At 33.5% G+C, this 24926-nt stretch overlaps 2 protein-coding genes across 2 annotated transcripts in view; one reads left to right on the top strand and one right to left on the bottom strand.

The window, feature by feature from the left end:
- Positions 1–8917, bottom strand: part of LOC110031425 (probable aldo-keto reductase 1) — a 16224-nt gene extending 7307 nt beyond the window's left edge. The window contains exons 1-4 of the mRNA XM_020734607.1: positions 8746–8917; positions 3187–3354; positions 2878–3081; positions 2329–2501 (exon numbers count right to left, since the gene is read on the bottom strand). Coding sequence (XP_020590266.1) covers positions 2329–2501; positions 2878–3081; positions 3187–3354; positions 8746–8805 — 605 coding nt within the window. The 5' untranslated portion in view covers positions 8806–8917. The remainder of the gene's footprint in view (positions 1–2328; positions 2502–2877; positions 3082–3186; positions 3355–8745) is intronic.
- A 9174-nt stretch (positions 8918–18091) lies between these two features.
- Positions 18092–24708, top strand: LOC110031421 (probable ribose-5-phosphate isomerase 3, chloroplastic). The gene is made up of 2 exons (XM_020734603.1): positions 18092–18588; positions 24214–24708. The coding sequence occupies exons 1-2, from the start codon at positions 18181–18183 to the stop codon at positions 24649–24651; spliced, it is 846 nt and encodes a 281-aa protein (XP_020590262.1). The 5' UTR covers positions 18092–18180; the 3' UTR covers positions 24652–24708.
- The last annotated feature ends 218 nt before the right edge of the window (positions 24709–24926 follow it).

Here is a 24926-nt window from a genome sequence, read left to right as displayed (position 1 = left end):
AGAAGTCAACTTTCTCTCGCGTGGAGGAGGAAGAGCTCGCTCGGCTCGAGACCGAGAAAGAGAGAGGCCAGGCGTGCGAACGCGAGAAGGAAGGGAGGCAGAGCTCGGACGCGGAGAGTGGGGAGTTAGGGCTTAAAGAGGAAAAGGGGAAAATAGTTTTATACAAATTAATATATATATATATATATATACATATATATATTAAATTATATGCAATTTACTCCCACGTTGCGTCGTAACAAAATGGGTGCCTCCCCTAGGCAAAATCGACGTTCTGGACGCGCCGGTGCAGTCTGTTTTGTCATCCGGGGTTGCTCGGACGACGTCGTCGACAATCGGGTCAAAAACACGTCAAAATTCAAATTTCACAAAATTTCGACCCGTGATCGATCGTCTCAAAATGTGTACTCCATTCGACAGGTAACAGTGCAGGCAATGCGAATTGCGGCGGTCGGACACGTCGACTCTCCGAATTGCGAAGTTTATGCGCGCGGGAGTGTGAATTGTGCAGAAGGTCACCCTAAGGCTCAAAAGGTCCTATAGGAATCCCTTTTGGGTTCCTCATGTTGGTTTCATAGTGTTAGCTAGAAGTTGATACCACACACGCGAAACTCCAGAAGAGTACAGAAGTGGGTTAAATTTCTAAAACAAGGCGGGTCCCATTTTTAAGGTTCTAAGATAGTCGAAGGGAGATTCCTAAGGCTAGATCCTAAACCCTGAGCGGAAGACTAGACCTCACTAAAAATGAGATCAACACGCATATCATACGAAAAATGCAATTATTTTCAATCAAATTTCTTATCATGTCACTTTCATTTATATTTATATAATCGGTTTTAATAGACAGCATAAAATCAGGAATGTCGTCACTCTGTATGCCTGTCAATCATACTAGCCAAAATCCAAAAAGATTATACCAACCTACATACAATAACACACAAACATGTCAACTTGTTTTCACTGGTATAATATATAAGAAGTATGTAATTTTACACAGGCTTGTGATATGACATATACTCATATGCAAATTTATAAAATGCAAGAAAATGCAAGAAAAAATAGACACTATAATTGCAGGATTATTTAAATATGCAACGATAAATTAAGGCAGTTGGTAATTTCGTCATGAGCAATAAACTAGGTCTACAACAAGTGCAACATCATAATTGAAATAGTAAGGACAAGACTGAAAAACTTAAGAAATAGATGTAATTCTACTATAATTAACAAGGAATAACATTCTTAACTAGAAATGTTACATTTATCCTCCAACAAACAACAGTTACTTACCTCGAGACGACAATATCGACACTTCTAATTCAACTGTGTAATGGGCGATCCTACACAGTTAGAATAAAAAAAAATATAAATAATTATGAAATTAAATTAGGTAAAATAAACTTTTATTTTTTTAATTATTATATTTTTTATTAAATTAGTATTATTGTTATTATATTTTTAAAAGGGATAATTTATGAATTTAATTAATATTAATTAAAATATGTTTCAAATCCTACAGTTCTCAAATCTCGTTTCTCCTCTGTTTTGTCTTAAATCCCGAGTTAAAAAGCCCCATTGGGAGATGGATTTACGAAATTTAGAGAGGTTGTGGCCTGCGAGAGGGAGGAAGGCAGAGACAGAAGGTTACATTTCTCGATGGTCTCGGGTATGAGCGACGGAAGGAAGAGGAAGATGGGATTTTAGAGTTTGGTGGATTTTGTAAGTTACGATCCCATCGTTGTCTTCACTTATAGCTCCAATAGCGAATTTATCACATGGGTTCAGTCACAAAGGCAATGGTTTCGAGCGAATTGAGAGAGCGAGAGTAGAGGGAGGTCGGGAGGAGATAAGGGAGAGGAAGCGGGAGGAGGCGAGGTGGGGAGTGTGATGCCTCTGCCCTCCCAAAATAGTCACGGGAGGCAATAAACAAGCGATCAATTCGGGAAGGTTGTAGAAGACGGCAGGAAGATCAAAAAGGAAAGATCAACAACAACAACAACAAAACATTAATCCCACTACGTGGGGTCGACTACAACACGTTGCTTCCAGGGGACGCTCTAGCACTTACACAATAATCAAAAGGATTCATATTATGGTTTTTTCAACAAGTTTTACGCTATTTGTCAACTACCTAACGCAACCCTCAACTTTTTAAATTCAGGCTTGGGACCAGCAATGACAGTGTTAACAAAAGGAAAGATCGAAAAAAAAATTATTTGTTAAGTCGGAAACGATTAACGAAGAAAAGGAATCACACATAAAGGAAAGAAAAGGTAAGAAAAAATTTTCAGATCATATAGTAGTCTATGATAAATGTATCGTCAATACCTGCAAAGTGGGACTACATCTTCTTCAATATCTCTGGTCCAGAGAGACCACTCCATTTGGACTGCTGTGATAGGGTGAATGAGATGTGCACGTCTAATTGTATCTGGGCTGGCTTCAGAAAGACCGATGAATTTCACCTTCCCCTCCTCAACCAACTTCTTGAGCTCCCTAACCTGCCAATCCAGAACAAAAAAAAATGCTAAAATCACCAACAAATCATCTAAGGGCTTCTTTGGGATTTTTTTTCTTGTGCTTTTATTTTAAAAATATATTTTTTTGGTGCAATTTTTTGCATATTTTTATTTTTATTTTTAATAAATTAATTGTTTTTGAAAATAATCAAAACATCTAAAAGTTGTTTTCAGTGTTTTTAAAAACAACTAAACATGTTATACCATACCAAATATGTTTTGTTGTAAATCAAAATGTAAACAAAATAAAATAAAACTAAAAAACTAAAATAAAAAATCAAAAGTATCCCAAATAGCCCCTAACATAATTGAGAAATGCAACAAAATCATGAAATTTTTGAGTTCCATTAGTGCTCACTGTCTCCTCTATAGGCACAGTCCTATCAATCCTGTGTTGATAATATAAATCAATGTAATCAACACCAAGCCTCCTGAGACTCGCCTCGCAGCAAGATCGGACATAATCCGGCCTACCATTCACAACCATCGTTGTTTTTTCGAGTTTTTCAATACCAAATTTTGTAGCCAGTTGAATCTTTTCCCTTGGCAATTGTTTCAAGGCCTGTGCAGATTGATTCCTTATCAAAATATATGAATTGTCCATCGCTTTCAAAACTATTATATATTGTATTATAAAAATAGATAAAGGTCGGGAAGGAAACCAAACCTTGCCAATCAATATTTCATTGATATGAGGACCATATATATCAGAGGTGTCAAAGAAAGTTATGCCTCTGTTGAATGCCTCTTTGATGATAGATAAACCAAGTTCTTCGGAAACAGCAGGGTTGTAAACGCCAGTGAGACCCATACATCCAAACCCTAACTTTGACACCTATAAAAGAAGAAATAAATAAATCCAGTTCACCAGACAAACAAAAATACTTATAAAAACAATGAAGGGGTTGAAAGTATGAGAGATTAACAATGCAATGAATGCTATATGAACACCAAAAATGAGGTAAAGTTTTCCAGAATATTTGGAAAAACTTCCAATAGCAAGCTAACTTAATGAAAAAGAGCCCCCCTTTTTGTAGATGTACAAACGAACCCATGTAAGGATAATTGTTTGACTTTTTGTGTGAATAAGGAAAACAACAACAAAGCCTTAATCCCACTACGTGAATAAAGACAACGAGAGTGGACAAAATTCATATATTTAGGGATCATTTGAGATAATATTTTTTTTTTTGTGCTTGTATTTTACTTTATTTATATTTTAATTTGATATAAAATATATTTAATATGTTGAAGATATATTTTTTATGTTTATTAAATGTAGCATATTTAATATTAAAATAAAGTTGGTTAGGTGGCGATGGTGGGTGACAATGGTAGTTGTATTAAAAAATGTTTAAAACACCAAAAAGTTATTTTGAGTATTTTTAAAAGAAGTTGATTAACTTTTAAAAACAAACATGTTAAAAATATATTAAATAGATATATTTTTAAAAACAAAAGTAAAGTAAAAATAAAAATAAAAATAAAAATGATCCCAAACATTTAGCTAAAATAAAATAAGCACTTTTTGTTTAGATACTCAATTTAGATCATATGACAATTAATCATGCAATATAAAAAGTGAATTAAGATAAGAAGAAGAGCTATAACAGGCATCGCCGCAATCAAATTGCCTCCCAGCTTCAGAGATTCCCACTGTCCTATGTCAATTCATGTTCCTATTGCAACATTCTTAACCCAATAGTTCCAGCAGATATATATGTTAGAATTAATACACATAACAAAGTAAAGTTTTCAGCACAAAGTAAAATTAAATAAAGTGGCTCGTCATGCTTCTTTGCAAGCAGTGCAATGCTTTAAGTACCTAGTTTAGCAACCATCATTTTTTTAGCAATAGCTTCACGTTCATTAGATTCCCAAATATACAACAACGCCAATTAGTAACAACTAATCAAGGCTAGATTTAACTACTAATGAAGCAGCCAACAAATAAACATTGATAGATAAAAACATTTGGGAAAGCACCGATAAAGAAAAATTAATTTACTTTCATTTTAATTACCTTATTATTATTTCAAGAGAACATAAACAATATTTATATTAATTGAAGGTATATAAACTATGTCAAGCTATTTATCGTCTTAATTCTTCAAATCTTATAAAAGCCTAGCCAAAGGTATGTCATGGTGTTGATTATAATTTTTTATGATAACAAACACATTATAAGTAATGTCTATTATTTTCTAATAGAGAAATTTCAGGATCATGTGATTATCTATATCAAGGAATCTTGGGTCTCAAGATGATCAAAATAATCTCAGTTATCCAAAAGCTAAAGTTCGATATGCTCAAATTAGAATTATGATTTATGTTTAACTGATTATATTTATTAAACTATAATAAAAAAATAATAATAAATTTTAAGTTATTGAATAATTTAGAACTCGTTAGAAAATCTTCAACAAAAATGTCACATTCTTATTTTATGATTTTATATTTGGAAATTATAAAATCTAATTTCAATAACTAAAAGATTATTTTCATCTGTTGGAATTACTTTAACAATCCAAGAACAACAATAACAACAACAACAATCCTTTATCTCACTAAGTGGGTCGGCTACATGAATCTTTTTTCTTCATTGCGTCCTATTGAGTGTCACATTTTCATTTAATTCTATTAGATTAAGATCAGTTTATATACAATATGCCCAAGTTTTTTAAAGTATACCTCTGCCTTTCTTAACAAAAGTCAAATCTAAAACATCTACTCTCCTAACCAGAACATTAGATGGTCAACATTTAATGTGAACAAATCATCTAAGATGACTTTCTCTAATCTTGTCCGCCGTTGAAGCTAAACTAACCCTATCAAGGATATATTCATTTCGCATTTTATCTCTAAATGTCAAGTCACTCATCCACCTAAGCATTCTCATCTCAACAACACTAAACTTTGTTTTATGCTGCTATTTTAAAGGCCAATATTCTACGCCATAGAGCATTGCAGGTCTCGCTACCATCTTATAAGTTATAATGAAATTACTTTCGCAATCCAAAAAAATAAAAAAAATCACTTTATTTTTTGTCAAGTAAATGCTATTAACTTAATGCTTTAACGTTTTTTTTTTTTAATAAATTTATGTATTATTTTGTTCATTCGTTAAAACCATATGAAGGGTGGATCATTACTTACCATTTCTTTTCATGCAAATCCTATTGCATACGCTTTTATGTGTTGGGTTAATATGTTGTAATTTATTCCCATTAACAAATATGAAAGAAAAAAAACAAAGAAAAAAGTGATGAAAGTTATTTGGATGAATTCACATAGTGAGACCAGCTCCAATGAGTCAGAGAAGGAGAAAACAAATCTTTGTCATATGACGGATCATGAGGATAACTCGACAGACGTCCATGAGTATGTGAGTGATAATGATTGATATTATGAAGACTTAGATAAGACATTCAATGAGTTGCATGGTGAGTACAAAAATTAAAGAAGAAACACATTAAGCTAGAAAAAGATCATGTATATTTAGACACTCAATATAATAAATTAAAAGTTAAATATGAATCATTCAAAAAAATAATAATATTTCTAAAAATATTTCATGTGATCATTCTACATTAATTTCAAAATGATAATCAAAAAATAATTACTTAACACAAAATTAAATTTATTGTTAAAATCTCACTTGAGTAGAAATGTGTCATTTAGCAAATTAAATATTAAAAATCATACACACACTCTTATCAATCGTCCACATCATTATCACTAAATACTCAAAATTAGACTAGGATGAATATGAAAAGATCATAGATAACAAACTTTATAGGAGCATGATTGGTTATCTTTTATAAGTCCCTGCTAGTAAGCTTAGCATTATGTTTGTTTTATGTGTGCTCATTTTACAGCTAACCCGAGGGAATCCCATTTAATTGCCGTTAAGAGTATCTTTTGATAATTGATAGGTCGTCTAAGTCGGACTTGTGGTATCCCAAAAATTTGTTTTCATGTGATAGATGCTACTTTCAATGTTGATTATAGTGATTGTAAAGTCGATCAAAAAGCACCTTTGGAACATGTCAATTCTTGGGATCATCCCTTATATGTTGTTCTTCTAGGAAGCCAAATTTTGTAGTCTTTTCTACCTCAAAAATTGAGTACATAGTTGTAGGTAGTTGTTTCGCTCAAGTTTTTTGGTTAAAACGATAACTTGAAAATTATCGACTTAAATTAGAAACTTACGGATTAAATGTGATAATACTAGTTCTATCAATTTAGCTAAAAATTCAATTCAATACTCACACACTAGACATATTGAGATTAGACATCACTTTAATAGAGATCATGTTACTAAAAGTGATTTTAATATTTAATTTGTTCCAACTGAATTACAATTAACTGATATTTTTACTAAACTTTTAGATAAAAATAGATTTTGTGAACTTCAAAGAAAATTAGAAGTGTTAGATCCTAGCTTATGACTAAATGATTTTTTATGTGATATTTTTTGTGCTTGATCATGCCCTTTTGATGTTGTCAAAAAGAGGAGAACATATGTTGGGAGTTTAAACTATTTGATTTCTTTAATATGCATATATTAAGGGGAAGGATAAATATATGTGGATTAAAGTCATTTCACACCTTATTCTAATTTAGCCAACATAGGTTTGTCATCATCAAAAATAAGGAGATTGTGTTGGCTCTATATTTTTTTATGATAACAAACACAAGATTGGTAATATCTAATATTTTCTTATGGAAAAATTTCAGGATCATGGGATTATCTATATCAAGAAAGTTTGGATCTCAAGATGACCAAAATAAACTCAATTATGCAAAAGCTCAAGTTCCATATGCTCAAACTAGAATTATGATTTATGTTTAAGTAATTATATTTATTAAATTATAATAAAAATAATAATATAACAACAACAACAAGCCTTTAACCCACTAAGTGAGATCGAGTACACGAATCCTTTTTCTCCATTGTGTCCTATTGAGCATCATATTTTCATTTAATTCTAATAGATTAAGATCATTTTTTATATAATAAATATGCCCAAGTCTATGCCCAAGTCATTTTAGGTCTACCTCTGTCTTTCTTAACATAAGTTGAATCTAAAACATCTACTCTTCTAATTGGATCTCTACTAAAACATAAGTCAAGCAATAATTTGATATCTAATAATAAATTTTAAATTATTGAATAATTATAATAGACTAAGATAATTTTTTATATGAATCCTTTTTCTCCGTTGTGTCTTATTGAGCATCATATTTTCTTTAGTTCTAATAGATTAAGATCATTTTTTTATATAATATGCCCAAGTCATTTTAGATCCACCTCTACCTTTCTTAACATAAGTTAAGTCTAAAACATCTACTCTCCTAACCAGATCTCTACTAAAACATAAGTCATGCAATAATTTGATATCTAATAATAAATTTTAAATTATTGAATAATTCAAAACTAGTTAGAAAATCTTCAACAAAAATATCACGTTATTATTTTAAGATTTTAGATTTGTAAATTATAAAATTCTTTTTCTTAAAAGTTAAGAGATTATTTTCATATGCTAAAATCACTATAGCAATCCAAAAAAATTATAAAAATATCACTTTTTGGTCAAAGTAATGGCTATACTTTAATGCATTAATATTTTAAAAACCAAAAATCAAAAATGTATTTTCGAAACCAGTGCGAACAAACCAAACTTGTTTGGTTCAATTAGGTTTTTCCGTTTTGACCAAATAATTTACACCCCTAGCTATTTGATGAAAATATTTTCATCAATCTGCCAATTACTAAGAATTATTTTACAAATTTCACCCGAATTTACACCGACCAAGCACAAGAAAGTTAATCAGAAGCTTATCAAACATGTTAAAGCATTAGTCAAATAATAATCCAACTAATGCAGTAACATTTCCACAAACACGTCATGAGATTGGGGAAAAAAATATAGGTCACTAATTTTTTCTACATGCGAAAGCAGCAACACCTCTTAATGATCGATCAAAGCACTCTTGATATTTGATTATCCTTATCTGATGTGAATTTTTTCATCAATATGCCAATTACGAAGAATTTTATAACAAATTCACCAGAATTTACACCACCCAAGCACAAGAAAGTGAATCGGGAGCTTATCAAATAATCATTTAACTAATGCAGTAAAATTTCCGCAAACACAACATGAGATTTAGATAAAAAAAAAGTAAACCAAAGAACAATATAGATAGAGTCAGTCGATACCTCTAATCCGTGAGACCCCAGCTTCACTTTGGGGATTAGTATTCTGCTCTGCTCCTCCATTTCTTCACCAAACCCTCCGTAAGATCTTCACCTCTGTAGTACTGTTCTTCCTCTGCGCTCACTTTGGGCTAGCTATGTCTGTTAAAAAAAAGGCTCGGCGTGCGGAACTGAGATAAGCTTATCCCACTGCTTACTGCTTGGCTTATTAAAATGATATCCAGGATATTAACCACAAATAATATCTCAATAAATTTTTAATAACCTAACAATACATTCCGCGATTTGATATTCATTTTTTTCATGTCATTCACGGGCTTCGTAAGTTTATTGAGAGTATTAACCTCGATAACAGTGACATATCCCTGCAATACTCTTCAAATAACTTTTATACGCACGAAATGCGTATGATATACGTAAATATTTTTCTACTATGTCAAACTCCAGAAGAGTTGTCAGATTGGGTACTCGCGCCAATTGAATATTAAAATTTAGGCGCTAAATATGTAAATACATAAAAATTGAGTGGGATGTTTGTAAATACTTTAATCTTATTTTTCAAACATAAATCTATTTTATTTATAAAATATTGAGAAATAACTTTTTATAGTCATATATATGCAATTTATATATATATATAATAGACTATGATAGTGGTACAAGTTATCCTATTTTTTCAACGTTAAAATATATTATAATACACGGAATAACTTTTAACCTTTTTTTATTTTCAGCACCATGATTTTATGATAGCTTTTATAGATGGTTAAATTTGGGGAATATTTTTCACTACTTTACCTTCAAATTGTTGCCTCTCTTTTGTTTAATTACTATTTTTTATATTTTATTTTTTTATGTATCATCAAAAAATTTGTATTGTCATTGGAAAAAATTTGAGCAAGAAATAATTTAAATTCAAGCTCGATATCATCTAGCCCGAATTTCAATAAATTTATAGTCCAAGCGAGTGTTTTGACAAGATGAATTCAATGACACTGAAATTGATCTGATTTGAATTTAAATCAACATAAATTGAACATTTAAAGGCTTTGTTGTATCAATTGAAATGTTAAATTTTATTAAATTTTGACATTTTTATAGTCAGATCGTGCGCCTCGACAAGAGAAATCCAATGAACCCACATTCAATTTTGATGTCAATATGACACTTAAATGTTGAAAAAAACTGCATGTGATCAAGATAATCAATATGGATCGTTCGATGGAGTCTTTTGAGTGATGGGTTATTTTTTTTCAAATGCCCCTCTAAAAAAATGTAAATAGGTCCTCGTTCTTCACTTGAGGGGGAGTAGAGGAGTGAGAGAGTGGGTTTACTACTAAATCTTAAATCTTGAAATTTTGACGATTGTCGCCTACTACTAAAGTTCATTGTAGAACCCCATAGTTTGTCGTCGACGACCAAAATTAGTAGGCCATCATCACCATTAATTTGTTGCGACCAACTACAATCAATTACAACATTTGTAGTAAACTACGACTATTTTTGTATTCAGCGACATCATCTTATAATCTCATCTTTCCAAATACATGATACGAGTGAACCTTTGTACTGTTGATTACATAATGAATTACCCTTGACTGGGCCAAGCCACATACTTTTTTTTTCCTTTTCAAGTTTTTTCCTACGTAAAACATATGATTTTTTCTTACAACTTTGTATGTGTTTGTGTTGAAAAATTATACTAAGCTAAGACATAAGACCTGTCCGGCGTTAAAAATATTCTAGCACGCAACAATTTGGTGTTATCTGTAGGAACTAAAAACTCACCTTTATAAAAGTATAAGCACTCTTTTAATAGCCAAGAAGTGTAATATTTGAAATAATTGAACATTATGCTCTAATACCAACCATTCTAAGGGACAATCTCGTAGTCAGAGACAATAAGCCTCTACATATTTTCTCTCAGATGGGCATCACCATGCTGGTGAAGATGCCTCTTCTTTGCCCCTAGTACATCGTATGTGGAGAAAGGAGAAATCTCAAAATAAGAATATTCAGTTTTCAATGTGAAGCTCAGTAACTAGTATTAAGACAAATGAGTGAGGTTCATCTACCTCAATATCAATCATCAAATCCTAAGTCTGATTTGACTCCAAAGATTGTATTTCTTCATCCACTCCCTTGAATCTTTAACTTGAGTGACCTCCTCAAAGCACTTTGTTTCACCACTATCATTTAATAGCAAATAATGTAAAGAAGGAGAATACATTTGTATGAGTTGTTTCAATCTGCTGGATCTTCTGACTTTAGTAGCAGGTGGTTGAGGAACTTTCAGTGCTCCTTCTGCCTGCTTCTTTCTCTAACTTCCTGATCACCAGTATCTTCTATCTCCACATATTTGGATTCTTTAGAAGTAACTGAAGAAATGTCCTAAGTTCTGACCTTGTTCTTGTATATCTCTATTTCGTTGAATGTGACATCCCTACTTCTAATGAATTTCTGATTCTAATAATTCTAAAACTTATACCCAAACTCTTCTGTGTCATATTTTAATGAAGGTGCACTTGAGAAATTTTGATTCAAGGTTACTCATGGACCCTACATCAATATGCACATATGCAGAACACCCAAATACTATTAAATGAGATAATCATATCTTTTTATCACTCCGTACTTCTTTAGATAAGCCTTCTTCCGAAGATATCGATGGACTGTGGTTTATCAAATAAATTGTTCTGTTTACGACTTCTGCCTAAAATTATTTTGGCATACTTGCATGTAGTTTCATGCTCCTAGCATGTTCCGTGATCGTTTTGTTCATGTGCTTAGCTACATAATTTTGTTGTAGTGTCCTTTGGACAATAAACTCATGCCTGACCCCCTCTGCAGCACAGAAAATTATGAACTTCTGATCAGGACACTTACCCTCATTATCTGATCCGAGACACTTTAGCTTTAAGTTTATCTCATTTTCTATCATAGTCTTTCTTCTCTTAGATGTTTTAAGTACATCAGATCTCTAATTTAAAAAATAAACTCAAACCCTTCTCATATGATCATCAATGAACCTCACAAAAAAACGAGAACCTCCAATGGACTGAATTGGAGTAGGACCCCATACATCAGTATGCACTAACTCAAGTTTCTTTGATTTCACCACTTGCTCACCATTGTATAAATAAACTTGCTTGCTATAAATATAGTTTTCACAGAAATCCAGATCAACTGATTTCAGACCATGAAACTTATTATTTGAAAGTAGTAGCTTCATATATTTCTCGCTCATATGACAAAGCCTACGCCGCCATAGACCTGCATCCAACCTAATCCAACCACATAAATTAAATCAATCCTTTCATTGATCAGATAAAGGCTGCATTCAATGTTGCCCAAGAAATCACTAATGCCTTCCAGGTTACCTTACACAAATCACATGTGAAAGTAGTCACGAGTCATGACTTTTGCAGCTAGCCCATAGAGAGAAAATTTGTCTTCAAACTAGAAACACGTCTGACTTCAGTAAGCTTCCAGACTTCTTCATTTAGCAACTTGATATCAACATCACCCTTTCCAACTTTATTGTAGACCTTGTTATCTCCCATATAAAACTTCCTTGGATCACTCTGACTATATTTTTTAAATATCACTTTATTGGAGCAAGCATGAAAAGAGGCACCTGAATCCACTATCCAGGATTCAGTGTTGACTAGGGATAACATTAGGGAGTCATTTTAGATTTCTCCTGTGGAGACATTAATAGAGAACTATTTTCCTATCCTCCATTGCTAGCTTTTCTTAAAGCTTTGCAGTCCTTCTTGAAATGCCTCTTATCGTAGTTCTAGCATTCTCCTCTACTTTACTTGGGCTTTCTTTCTTGGACTTGGATCTATCTCAGCTTGTATTCATACCAAGATTCCTTCCCCTGTTATCAGCACTCAACGCAGAACCTGAAGATTCGCCATTCATTGTTTTTTTGCGAACTTCTTCATTCAACATCAAACCCACCATATCATCAAAGTTCAACTTCGAAGCCTATCAAGTCATCCCAACTTTTTGATAATGAAGATAGTATCACCAATGCTCACTGGTGTTATGATCTCAACATCAAACTTGATTCTCATAGAACACACTGGTTTATTACAATATTAAAGTTATTGAGATGCCCAACCACTTAATTGTCTTTCACCAGCTCTATGTTGAATAATTTCTTCATTAGAAAAAACCTTATTAGAAGTAGAAGGTCATTTGTACATCTTGGCCAGTGCCACCATGATATCCACCATAGTTTTTTCATTCACAATGTTGAACGCAACAAATGAGGTAAGTATCAACCTGATCAATCCTAGTGTCATTCGATCCAATAACTCCCATTCCTCCATAGACATAGACTCAAACAACCTTGTGTTTCTTTATGGTGGTAAGTATAATTTTTTCTAATACAACAAATCCTCGGTTTGCATCTTCCAGAAAGTAAATTTCACCCCATTTTAAACTTCTCCACTTTGAACCTTATTTTTTCATCCATTGCACCCACTCAAATCTAACCCCGATGTGATTTTGGTTTGCTAGGGAAAACTACTGCGAAGAAATTTCCTTTTAGTTTTGCTACGGAATAAGATCAAAGGATTCAAAAAAGTTAGAACAAAAATTTAAACACAAAAGCACAATCAAAGCAACTACAAGAGCACGCAAGGATTTTGAGTGGAAAAACCTGAGAATGGAAAAAAAAACACTGAGCCACACCACCATAAATTTCACTATGAAATTCTGAAAGTTTTACGAATTACTCACACAAGTTTCTTCTCCACAATCACATGAGAAAATTTACAGGACTTGAACCAACAATCATCTCTCTCTGATACAGCACAAAAAGTCACACAGAATCACTGAAATCCACCTCTTCGACACTCCTCACATTCACTGAGATGTTTGTTGAAGAATTCAGAGAGAAGAAAACATCAAGCTCTCTGATCCACACGCAAAAAAATGGCTTAAAACCCAATTTATCGTGTAGTGACCGCACCGAGCGATTAGGCACCCAAACTTGACACCTAAATGCTAAGTGCTCTGTATCGACGCCCCATAATAGGAGCTAAAGTGCCAACATAAGCGTCAATAGGCACCAGTCTCTCAGGAATAAAAGCAGCATCCCATCTACAGCAGGCACATATGCGCCTAAAGCCGGTGCCAAGGCACCGACTCTTATTTTCGAGCAACACCCAATTGTGGACTTAATGCCCACAACCTGAAGCATATGCACCGGGTGTCTTGTGCTCGGGCTCCACAACTCAACAATAATTTATAGATGCAATAAAAATTTAGAATGTTATAAGCATCAGAAGATATGTATATACTAAAAAAATCTTAAAAGGCTAAGAGCCTTACAAAATACATATACGCCAAAAACATATTAGAATTTTATAAGCCTCATAAGGTACAAATACATTATATTTGAAAAAAATCTCAGAATGTTATAAGCATCGAAAAATACAGGTGCACTAAAGAAAATCTTAGAAGGCTACAAGCCTCATAGGATACATATATATTAAGAAAAACTAAAAAAACTATAAATCTCTGGAGATACAAGTTATTCTCCGATATTAAAAGGCACCGACCTTAAAAGGTATAAAATATTTATATATAAAAAAAACACGTGCTAACTTTGAGTGTATATTTTCTACTTATTTGAGAAATTAAATATTCATCTAAAAAGCTTACATGAGACCAGCCTCATGAGAGTTTGATGTCATTGTACTCTTATCGAATGACAATATCTTAATTAAAATACATTGGATTCCTTATAAGACATAATAATTTATTTTTTGTGCAACTTATAAGGAATCAACTAATTCTTACAACGATCAAGAATTCATGAAGCATCAAAATCATAAATTTTAGTCAAGCTAGTAAATTCAAAAGAAGTCTAGTCTTAAAAAATATACAAAGTTCTTCGCTCAACACGAGACCACCATGCTCTAAAGAAGCATCACCAAATGCTTTTGGGAATCTTATATATTATACCTATGAAAATAAATTTGCATGCTTGTGTGTGAATTTACATCTATCGTATTATACCATTTCTTTTTTTGCACCTCACTTATATGAATTTACTTCTTTCATATGAAAAGTATGGATGAAATATTATAATTCTTACATATTATACCTGTGGAAATAAGTTGGTATGCTTTGTGTGAGATTGTATGTTGGGTAGTGTAATCCTTTTGGATTTTGGCTAGTCGGGACAATGAACCCATAGAGTGACGGCTCTACATAAAATCACTGGGTTTCCTTGGATTGATATTGACCTTTCTAATTTCATTGTGTATATCAAAACTGATTATATAAATAATAAATGCAAAACTAAATCATAAGAAACTTAGTGGTAAATGATTAAATTTTTTCTTGTGATATGCACATTTGATGTTTACCCCTCTTATTGTCTTACAATGTTATATATGCACGTAGAAATTATCGTTATTTGTTGTCCATATTACATGCCTTATTACCTTTGTTATTTATGCTCTATTATATGACTATTATTTATTGAGTTTGTTTGTCAAACTCATTCTTTGATATTTTTGCAAAAGAAATTTTATTTAGCCGCCAGCATGACCGACTCTATCGGAACAGACTTTTCAATTTTAAATTTTTAATTTTGATATTTTTTTCTTTATGCTTGCTTTAGTTATTTTTCTTTTGGGTCTGAGTAGTTGTTCAATGTTGTTATTTTGGTTTGATCCAGTCAATTTCCTGCATTCATTTCAGTTGTACTAGTGCAATATTTATTATAGAATAAAAATTTGCATTTCTTGGTATATTCTTATTATTTGCATGTGAATTTTCTTTTTGAAAAATATAAAATAGATTCAATTCATTTTATCATGTCCAACATTACTGAGACGTATTGTTATCCAGACCCGGTGTGTGACACTGCCTCTCATATTGTAGGATTCTAAGAGAATCTCCTGCCCTATAAGATTTTCCTGTTCCATAAACTTCTACAATCTCATAAGCAGTATTTAGTAGGATTTCCATCATTCTCCAGAATAATGAGATTTTTTTTTTGCTTGTTCTGCAGCTGCCGGATTGCAGACCCTTGTTATTACAATTTTAAAGAGTTAATTTTGTTTTCAAAAACTATATATTGTTTTTTTTATTGGTTAGATAAAATATTGTCTTAACGTTTATTTAATGGATATTGTATTCTCAAATTTCTATCCTAGGGAGACTGTATCCTTTTTCTTATTTTGCAAGTGGTGTGTTTTAGCTTGCTTAGGAATATTCGGTGAACCTCCTTGATGCTCGTTTCACGTAGTTTCATCACCCACCTTGTTATTTTCAAGAGAGATAACAATAGAACAACTTAAATATGCTTCCCAACAACAAATTTCATTATTCAACTAGGGCTGTTAAAAAACTCGTTGTTCGTGAACAGTTCGTGTTTGACTCATTCGTTAAGTAAACGAGCCAAACACAAATATTTTTTTAAGCTCAATTTATAAACAAGCCAAACAAGAACAACTCTTTGTTCGCTTGTGTTCGACTCGTTTTAACTTGAAATAAAAAATAATAATATAATTATTTATATAATATTATATTATATATATTGTTTATATAATAATATATTTTATATTTTTATATTTAAGTTTAAATCATAACAACTTGTGTGGTAATGTGGTTATGTGCATTCTTTTGCATGCATTTGGTCGAGGTTCGAATCCAACACTCTAATTTTTTTTTCCAATTAATTTTAAAGAGTCAATTCCAAGTCGAACATGAGCCAAACACGGACAAGAAAAACACGAACAAGAATATTTAAATCGATTTGAACACGGACACGCTGTTCACGGGCTGATTTCAAACCCAAGCAATTTTATATTTAAATCGATTTGAACACGGACACGCTGTTCATGGGCTGATTTCAAACCCAAGCAATTTTGAACAAGCCAAACATGAGTCAAGCCTGAGTTCGCTCAAGCTCGACTCGTTTTACAGCCCTAAACCCAACATATTTCCTTCATTTGTAATTTCATAACCACATTCACCTAAACACGCTTCCCAAACACGTTCTGAGAGCCCTCTAATGAAATACTATTTGGTTGAGCTATTCATTCCCCCTTCCTTCCATTGATTCTTTATCATATTTGTAAGGAGTTGATTCCAACTCATTCTTTATGCTAAATAGATTCATAAGATATTATCTCAGTCTTTCTTTGACTTAGAGTATGTGAAGTTTTTGACTTAAAATATGTGGAGTTCATTTGGACGATGCAATTGATGGATTTTTGATAGAGATTTCTTAATTGAGTTGGGAAGACTCTTCATGGTCAAATAGACTCAGAGTTTAATAACTCGAGGCTATGCATCTATTCAACTTTGATTGGACTATGTCCACTTATATTTATATATCTATTATCTGTCATTTGATCCCTATTTGAACTTATTATATTTCTTTAACACATTCAACTAACGTCGTTTCATAAGCCCTATTTTTCGAGCTATTTATTCCCCTTTCGTCTTGTTATATTGAAAGATATGATTTTTGTTTCTAGACTACGGTGGTTGGTTGTTATTCCGGTGGGGTTGGATGTTCTTCGTGTTTATGAATTTCATTACGTTTGGGGTTGGCTGTTTCTCAGGTTTATGATGAGAATGTGCTCGGAATTTGCTGTTCTTTGGGTTTATTTATTTCAATGAGAGTTGGTGTTCTTCGGTGCTCGGGTTGGCTGTTCATTGGATTTATAATGTATTACACATGAAAAAAGTGTATTTCACTTCTTAAAAGGTTAAAACAGTGTCTTTTTGCTCTAATTTGAGAAATTCAGTGGCCTAGATATAAAAATTTACTAAAAGTGCTAGATGTGTAATTTATTATGAATTGGATGGCATGCATGTAAATGTCCCACTAATAAAATATAAAATAAGTGAAAAAATAAGTGATATGCTGATATCCCAATAAAACAAAAACAGAAGTCGGAAAATCCTCTTCCCCAGGAGAAAAATTTGCATGCATAAGACGTACGCATCACTGTATATATAATGGAAGTTATATTCACGTTATATCTATATTATATCCGTGTTATATTGCCTGCAACCTCCATATAACTTTTTGTATATATAATGGAAGTTATATTCACGTTATATCTGTATTATATCCGCGTTATATTGCCTGCAACCTCTATATAACTTACATGTAACCTACTTGAACTTATAAATAAGTTTCACTCTTATATTTACATGTATCTATAAATTATATACAGATATATGAAAGATATAACGCAAATATAATCTTAATTATGTACTCAACGCTAAGTAAGCGGTACTCAAAATTTTCCCCCTTTCCACTTATAGCGCGAATATAATCTTAATTATGTACTCAGCGCAAAGTACGCTTACGTACTCAAAATTTTCCCCTTCCGCAGTCCCTCTTCTCCCAGCTTCTACTCCGCCCAGAAGTCGCCTTCCCCTCTCCTCCCCATGGCAGCGATGAGCTCATCGATCAGCCCTTCATCGACCTTCTCCTCCACCTCCACTGACAACCTCCGCCCCCATGCCGCCAAAACCGGCGGCAGCGTCTGCTGCCTTTCTACCCCTTGCCCAACATCACCGACCACCGGCATCTCACTAGTAAATCTCAAGAAGGTCGCAGCTATCAAGGCCGCCGAGTACGTTAAGAGCGACATGGTTCTAGGTCTTGGCACCGGAATCACTGCCGGCTTCTTCGTCGCTGAAATTGGAGCCCTTCTTTCCGCCGGAAAGCTCCGTGGCATCGTCGGCGTGCCTACCTCTAAGCGTACATCCGAGCTTGCAAAATCTGCAGGTATCCCATTGTCTAACCTCGACGAGTACCAGCGGATCGATCTCGCCATTGACGGGGCAGATGAAGTTAGTTAGTGCTCTTTGATTTGTTCAATTTTTCGCAAATAATTTGAAATAGCTTTTTCTGGTGGTTTAATCTTGAATAAAAACGTGCCGCGCATGTATTTTTAGCGGAACATTAGAATAGAGATATATATAGGAAGCGAAGGGAAAAATTACTTCGAAAGTTCTTACATACCATCCAGATGGAATCGAAATAGCGATTTAAATCTCTCTAACCCCCCAGCGATTTTATCTCAATAATATGAAATTCATTCTATAGCCATGAATCTCTCGACTTGATAACCAACCTCAGCCGTACTAATTTGAAAATTTATTAGTTTGAATTATTTCAAAATCTCAGCATAATTCAAATGAGCTGCTGAACGGCTATCTTGAAACAAAATTTTTTAAACTTTTTTTTTTTAATCAGGTAAAACCTTTGTGAAATCTTTTGCAACTTGCTCTTCTACGTTACATGGTTTTTGCTTCACAACTCATCGAGCATGATCTCACTAATGAAATGATATTGAATTTGACTTTGTTTTCTCATTTCCTGATGAACAATATTCCTTGCCAAATTAATGATAGATTTGTTGTCAAGAAGCATCTGCATTGTCTTCTTTTGCTGCTTCTTTAGGCCATATAAAATCCTTCTAAGTCAGATTGTATGAAAGATGCAGTTGTTGCAAAATATCTTCACTTTTATTGATTGGAAATATTGTAAAATATTGTAATAAAAGGCCTATAGAATGTTCTTGATATACTTTAGAGCTTAGGCTTAAGAGATAGCATGCACCACCCATAAGGGCTCTTTTGGGAGGTGACATTGGCTTAAGAGATAGCATATTATATTACTCCTATAATCAATGCAACTCGGCCAATCTTGCTAAAAAAATAATTCAAATTGAAATCTATGACTTTTCTTATGATAATGCCAAAATTGCGAGTGCCTTTAAAACATATCAAAATCCTCTTTGGTGTGCCAGAATGATGCTTACTTTGATTGTACATTAATCTGGAAATGATACTGACTTCAAACATAATATCTAAAAGCAATGACAAATTAATTTTGATAGAACATCCTCATTGTCTCCTTTTATTTATCCTTTAGGCCGTATAAAATCCTTTGAAGCCAAATTGTATCATAAGATGTACTTGTTGCAAATATGTATTCAACTTCAATGCATGGATGTTATAATAAGATCCTTTTTGGATGTCTACAATAAAACTTCAAAGGTAATGCCAAAAAGATAATATGTTGTATTCTTCCTATCATCAATTCAATCTGCCCAATTTGAAATGAATTGCTTTTTTATACTTGATGCCAAAATTGAGCATGATTGAATATATGGGCATTTACATACATAGTGCACAATTCTTATTTATCTACATATCTTAAACCAAAACTTTCATATTTAGACACATAGTACTCAAATCTTTAATATCACATAAAGAATAACACCATTATCAATTTTTAAAAGTGAAATTCTCTCTTTAATGCGTAAGTTTAAAGCACGAAAATGAATTGTATTTAGGTGTGAGATATGTAAATGTATAAGAATTGTGTGCTACGTGTGTAAATTTCCCTTGAATATATTTTGAAATCCATTTTGCTGTTCCCGAATGCTGCATATTTTGACTGTGAATATTCTTTAAATGATACAGGTAACTAACATATTTTAAGTCAAATTTTCTTCTTGATGAGGCATGCATTTAAATTTCTGAATAGCTGATAGAACATTACTGGAAGTCCATAAATTAATCAGATTTCTTTGAGCAAATTTGTTTGTTTGAAATTAAAATTTATATTTAAAAAATGTTGATTTTACTAAACCACATCTAGCTGGATTTTGTTTGAAATTATTTCATTTTTAAACTTTACAAATATTTTCGGAATATATCAAATATTTTCGGAATATATCAAATATGGTGATTTCTAGTTTAAAATGAATTACAATGAAAGCTTGAGCTTTTAAAATATGTGTCATATGTTTAAGCAACCAAATGAGCCCTTATCGTAATATGTTTCAATGATTTAGTAAACTTAATGCCTTCTTATGGCGGAAATTATGTTAAGGTGAAAGGCTAGTCTTTTGTCGTATTTGGAAGATGGGCTCGCAAAAATTGGGTCGCCTATTTTTTAACATTGAAGTCATGGTTTTATTAAGGGTCTGTTTGGGGCAGCTACAACTTATACAACTTATCCAAATAAGGAGCTTATTCTGATAAGCTGATTGACTATTTGATTTTTGCGTTTAAGAAATTATTGATTTGCACCTGTTTCTGAATAAATGACCATTGTGTTCCTGCTCAGGATAAGCTGTTTGGTTTGTGCCTTTGAAAAACAACTGATTTGCAACTTTTTCTGGATAAATACCATTCTGACACTGTACAGTGTTGCTGTTTGCAACAAAACTGTAATGGGTACACATTTGATAGTTGATAACCAAAAAAACCACTCCATAACAATATAAAAAAAAGATATACATCTCACTTAAGAGCGAGTATCAAAAAATCTAATAAAAAAGTAAAATATTAAAATTACAATTAAAAGTATGATAATATTCATTTTAAAATGCAGAAAAAGCATGTCACGAGCAACGTTGTCCGGTTGGGACACCATCGAACCTTGAGCAATATTGTCTGGTTGGGATACCGTCGAACCCCGAAAAAGCTGTCCGATTGGGATACCATAACAACGTTGCTTGGGTAGCAAGTTACCTGAAATGCCTGCAAACACAGTCTAACTTGGGTTGAACGCATGCTGACCCACACGACAACCTTCTTAAACATTACGTCCAATTTATTTTCCAAGTCCGGGTCAATTTCACACACCTTAAATTTTTTTGCAGCTGATACTGCCTGACAAAACAAAAATGATAATGAGAAAAAATACATATTAGTCCACCATTATTACCTCTAACTTCTCAGTCCACCATTTCTCTGAGACATCAATGATACACTTAATTGGATCCTAACCCAACTCAGTGGATCCCTGTTTCAGCTCCTTCCATAACTTTCACTCCTTCAATTGATTCCACTTGTTTTTGAATTTTAGCCTATCATACTCCAATCAATTCTTTAAACTTCTTCGAGATATTTTGCCAAGCTTCCTTGTTAAAGTATGTGGTAGGTCTATTTCCAATCTCAATTTCTTTAATGTAAAGATCATAAAAAATATTTGTTACTTTCTTATCCCACCTTGCTGAGGGACTCCCTTCTTTCATCTTAACCTTGTTGGAACTAATTGAAGAATTGACAGCTAAACAAAATAACTTAACATATAACAAACTCAACATGTTAGACCATTATAAAATCAGAACGAAAAAAATTCGAATTAAATACCATTACAGAATGACAAATAAATAAACATAAACACAATAAAAGAGCTTGGAGAAAGCCAACACAATCACATGAACACCATTCACAACCACCCAAACCATCATAAACAACACTCACAACCACCACACACAAGTGCACCTCACATCCACCATCAACCCACACACCCAAGCCATCATAAATTGCTCTCACAGCCACCACACACAAGCACAGCTAACATCTACCACCAACCCACACTCCCAAGGCCAGCAGAGCACACCCAAGCCACCATAAACACCACTCACAGCCACCACACACAAGCACATCTCACATCTACTACCAACCCACACAACCATGGCCTGCATAGCACACCCAAGCCACCACACACAAGCACAATTAACATCCACCATACACAAGCACAGCTAACATCCACCACCAACCCACATACCCAAGGCCAACAGAGCACACCCAAGCCACCATGAACACCACTCACAACCACCACACACAAGCGAGCCTCACATCCACTACCAACCCACACACTCATCGCCTGTAGAGCACACCCACACCACCATAAACTGCTCTTACAACCACTAACAGCCACCACAACCAAGCACAACTAACATCCACCATTAACCCACACACCAAGGCCAGCAAAGCACACCCAAGACACCATAAACACACACTCACAACCAACGTAAACAAATTATCCAAATAAAAATTTATAACAAATTATCCAACGTTCGCTATAATTAAATGCATATCAAATCATTTTAAGCAGCATAGACACTCATATCAAAATTTGATGCAAGCTAAATGAATTCTTCGCACGAATTAATAATTGTTAAATGGTAGATACTGTTTTTTTCATTTTTTCTAGTACAACCAAACTATCACCAAACAAGATAATCCATCCAGTATTCACTGTCCCGGTTGAAAGAAAAGCACAAAATTCACAGTCACTATAAGATCATTTCATAAACATTCCACCTTTTTTAAAGAAGATATGAAAGAGAGAATAGTTTGATGTTATCCATAATATTCACTGTCCCGGTTGAAAGAAAAGCTTAAAGTTCACTTCTATTATAAACTACTCAATGCGGAATGATCAATCAAACTAGAAGTAGGAAGTCATACAGCTGCAACCCTTTGAATTTTCCAAACAGGATAAAAAGGAACCTCCATGTAAGCAATCAATTTCTTACAGGATAGCCAAAATAGAGGATTGCACAGATCAAGCACCCCATATCAATGTCACTGATCAAACAGGGCCACCTCAACCTTGCAAAAAAACTATTGAAGCCACATCAAGCCAGTTAAACATTCCCCTTTTTTTTATTTGCACATTTCCATAACCAAAATTTCCCAACAAACGATGGGATCAGAAGCCACAGAGGGCAAACTGGTGCGGCCCAATAAAAAACCACAGAAATTAATCTAAGAAAACCATGAACAAATCTCGATCTACACAATATTTGGTATCACCACAAACTTTCCAAAGAAAATCATGGGATTGGAAACCGCAGAGGGTAAACGAGAGCAACGAAAGGAAAACCACATAAATTAAACATATAGGAATAATATTGCGAGATACCAGATGAACGATAGGAAGAACCGAGGGAGAAGAGAGGGAGAGTGGGGATGGAGAACCAGCCTAGGGCAAGTGCGGAGCGACGAGGGAGAAGGACACTAGAAGGTATTTGCTGATCAAACACAACTCTTCGAAGCGGGAGGCGGGTAGATCCTGCGGCCCGCTTCCTTTAATAAAACGTTCACGCCGTTTTCAAAACGCTCGCTGAACGCTCGAACCAAACAACATTTTGGCGTTTTAAAAATGCTAAACACAACAATAAAGCTGCCCCAAACGCACCCTAAATCATGAAAATTGCTTCTCTTCAATTCTATGTTAAAACAACTCAAGTTCAACTCAGCGAACTACTCATTATTAACTGCTCGGATAGATAATATATGTACTTCAAAGTTATGTAAGTATATATGTTTATCATTCCTCTATTTCAGCTGACTTTTATACGTCTGTAATAGTTTTTAAGTATTGAAATTTAATATAATTTGAACCTAATGAGCCTGAAGTGACCTAAGCATTATGCAATTGTTTTTAAGCATTGAAATTTAAAATAATTTGAACCTAATGAGCCTGAAGTGACCCAAGCACGAACATGACATTTTCTAACATAATTAAACACAAGCCGAGCTCAAAGAAAACAAAAAATGAATGAGCTTACACTTCTGTCCTAAGGGAATAGAGTTTATACTTTATCTTCTAAGATTTTTATTTTCTTTTAAATCCAATTTTCTTTTTGTTGATCTTAACAGGTAGATCCCAATCTTAATCTTGTGAAGGGACGGGGTGGTGCTCTTCTTCGAGAAAAGATGGTTGAGGCGGCATCCGATAAGTTTGTCGTGGTCATTGATGACTCGAAGCTTGTGACCAGCTTAGGTGGAACTGGGCAGGCAGTGCCAGTGGAAATTGTGCAGTTTTGTTGGAAATACAATCAGAGCAGGCTACAGGAATTGTTTAAAGATGAAGGATGTGAGGCAAAGCTCAGATTAGATCCAGATGGAAAACCCTTTGTTTCTGATAATTCGAACTACATCGTGGATTTGTACTTTAAGACACCAATACAGGATTTAAATGCAGCAGGAAAGGAAATGTCAGCGTTGGAGGGAGTGGTTGAGCATGGTTTGTTTCTTGACATGGCTGACGAGGTCATTATTTCTGGGAAAGAAGGTCTGAGCATGAAGACCAAGTGAGTTTTGTGGTGATTTGATTTGAGGCTTCTTTGTTTTTTATTTAATTGTCAGAAATTTTAAAAGCTACTTTTTGAATCATTATGTTTATCCCTTTTTCCTAAAATTAGTTTTGTATAAAATAATTTCTAGGAAAAAGATAAAAAGAATTATGTAAATTTTTTTGGTTAAATAGACAATGTTCTGGTTGCTTATTCAATCACAAAAAAAATCAAATAACTGTCTGAAGCGGAGCTTGATATCAAAGATCTTAGGCCAAGTTGGACTTTTTTGGTTAT

Source organism: Phalaenopsis equestris, unplaced genomic scaffold (assembly GCF_001263595.1).
Source record: "Phalaenopsis equestris unplaced genomic scaffold, ASM126359v1 Scaffold000812, whole genome shotgun sequence".
Classification (NCBI taxonomy): Eukaryota; Viridiplantae; Streptophyta; class Magnoliopsida; order Asparagales; family Orchidaceae; genus Phalaenopsis; species Phalaenopsis equestris.
This window is presented reverse-complemented; position numbering and strand designations above follow the sequence as displayed.

Coding starts and splice junctions, on each gene's coding strand:
- LOC110031421 (XM_020734603.1), top strand. CDS start 18,181: ATGGCAGCGATGAGCTCATCGATCAGCCCTTCATCGACCTTCTCCTCC. Junction 18,589..24,213: donor CCATTGACGGGGCAGATGAA/GTTAGTTAGTGC, acceptor TGATCTTAACAG/GTAGATCCCAATCTTAATCT.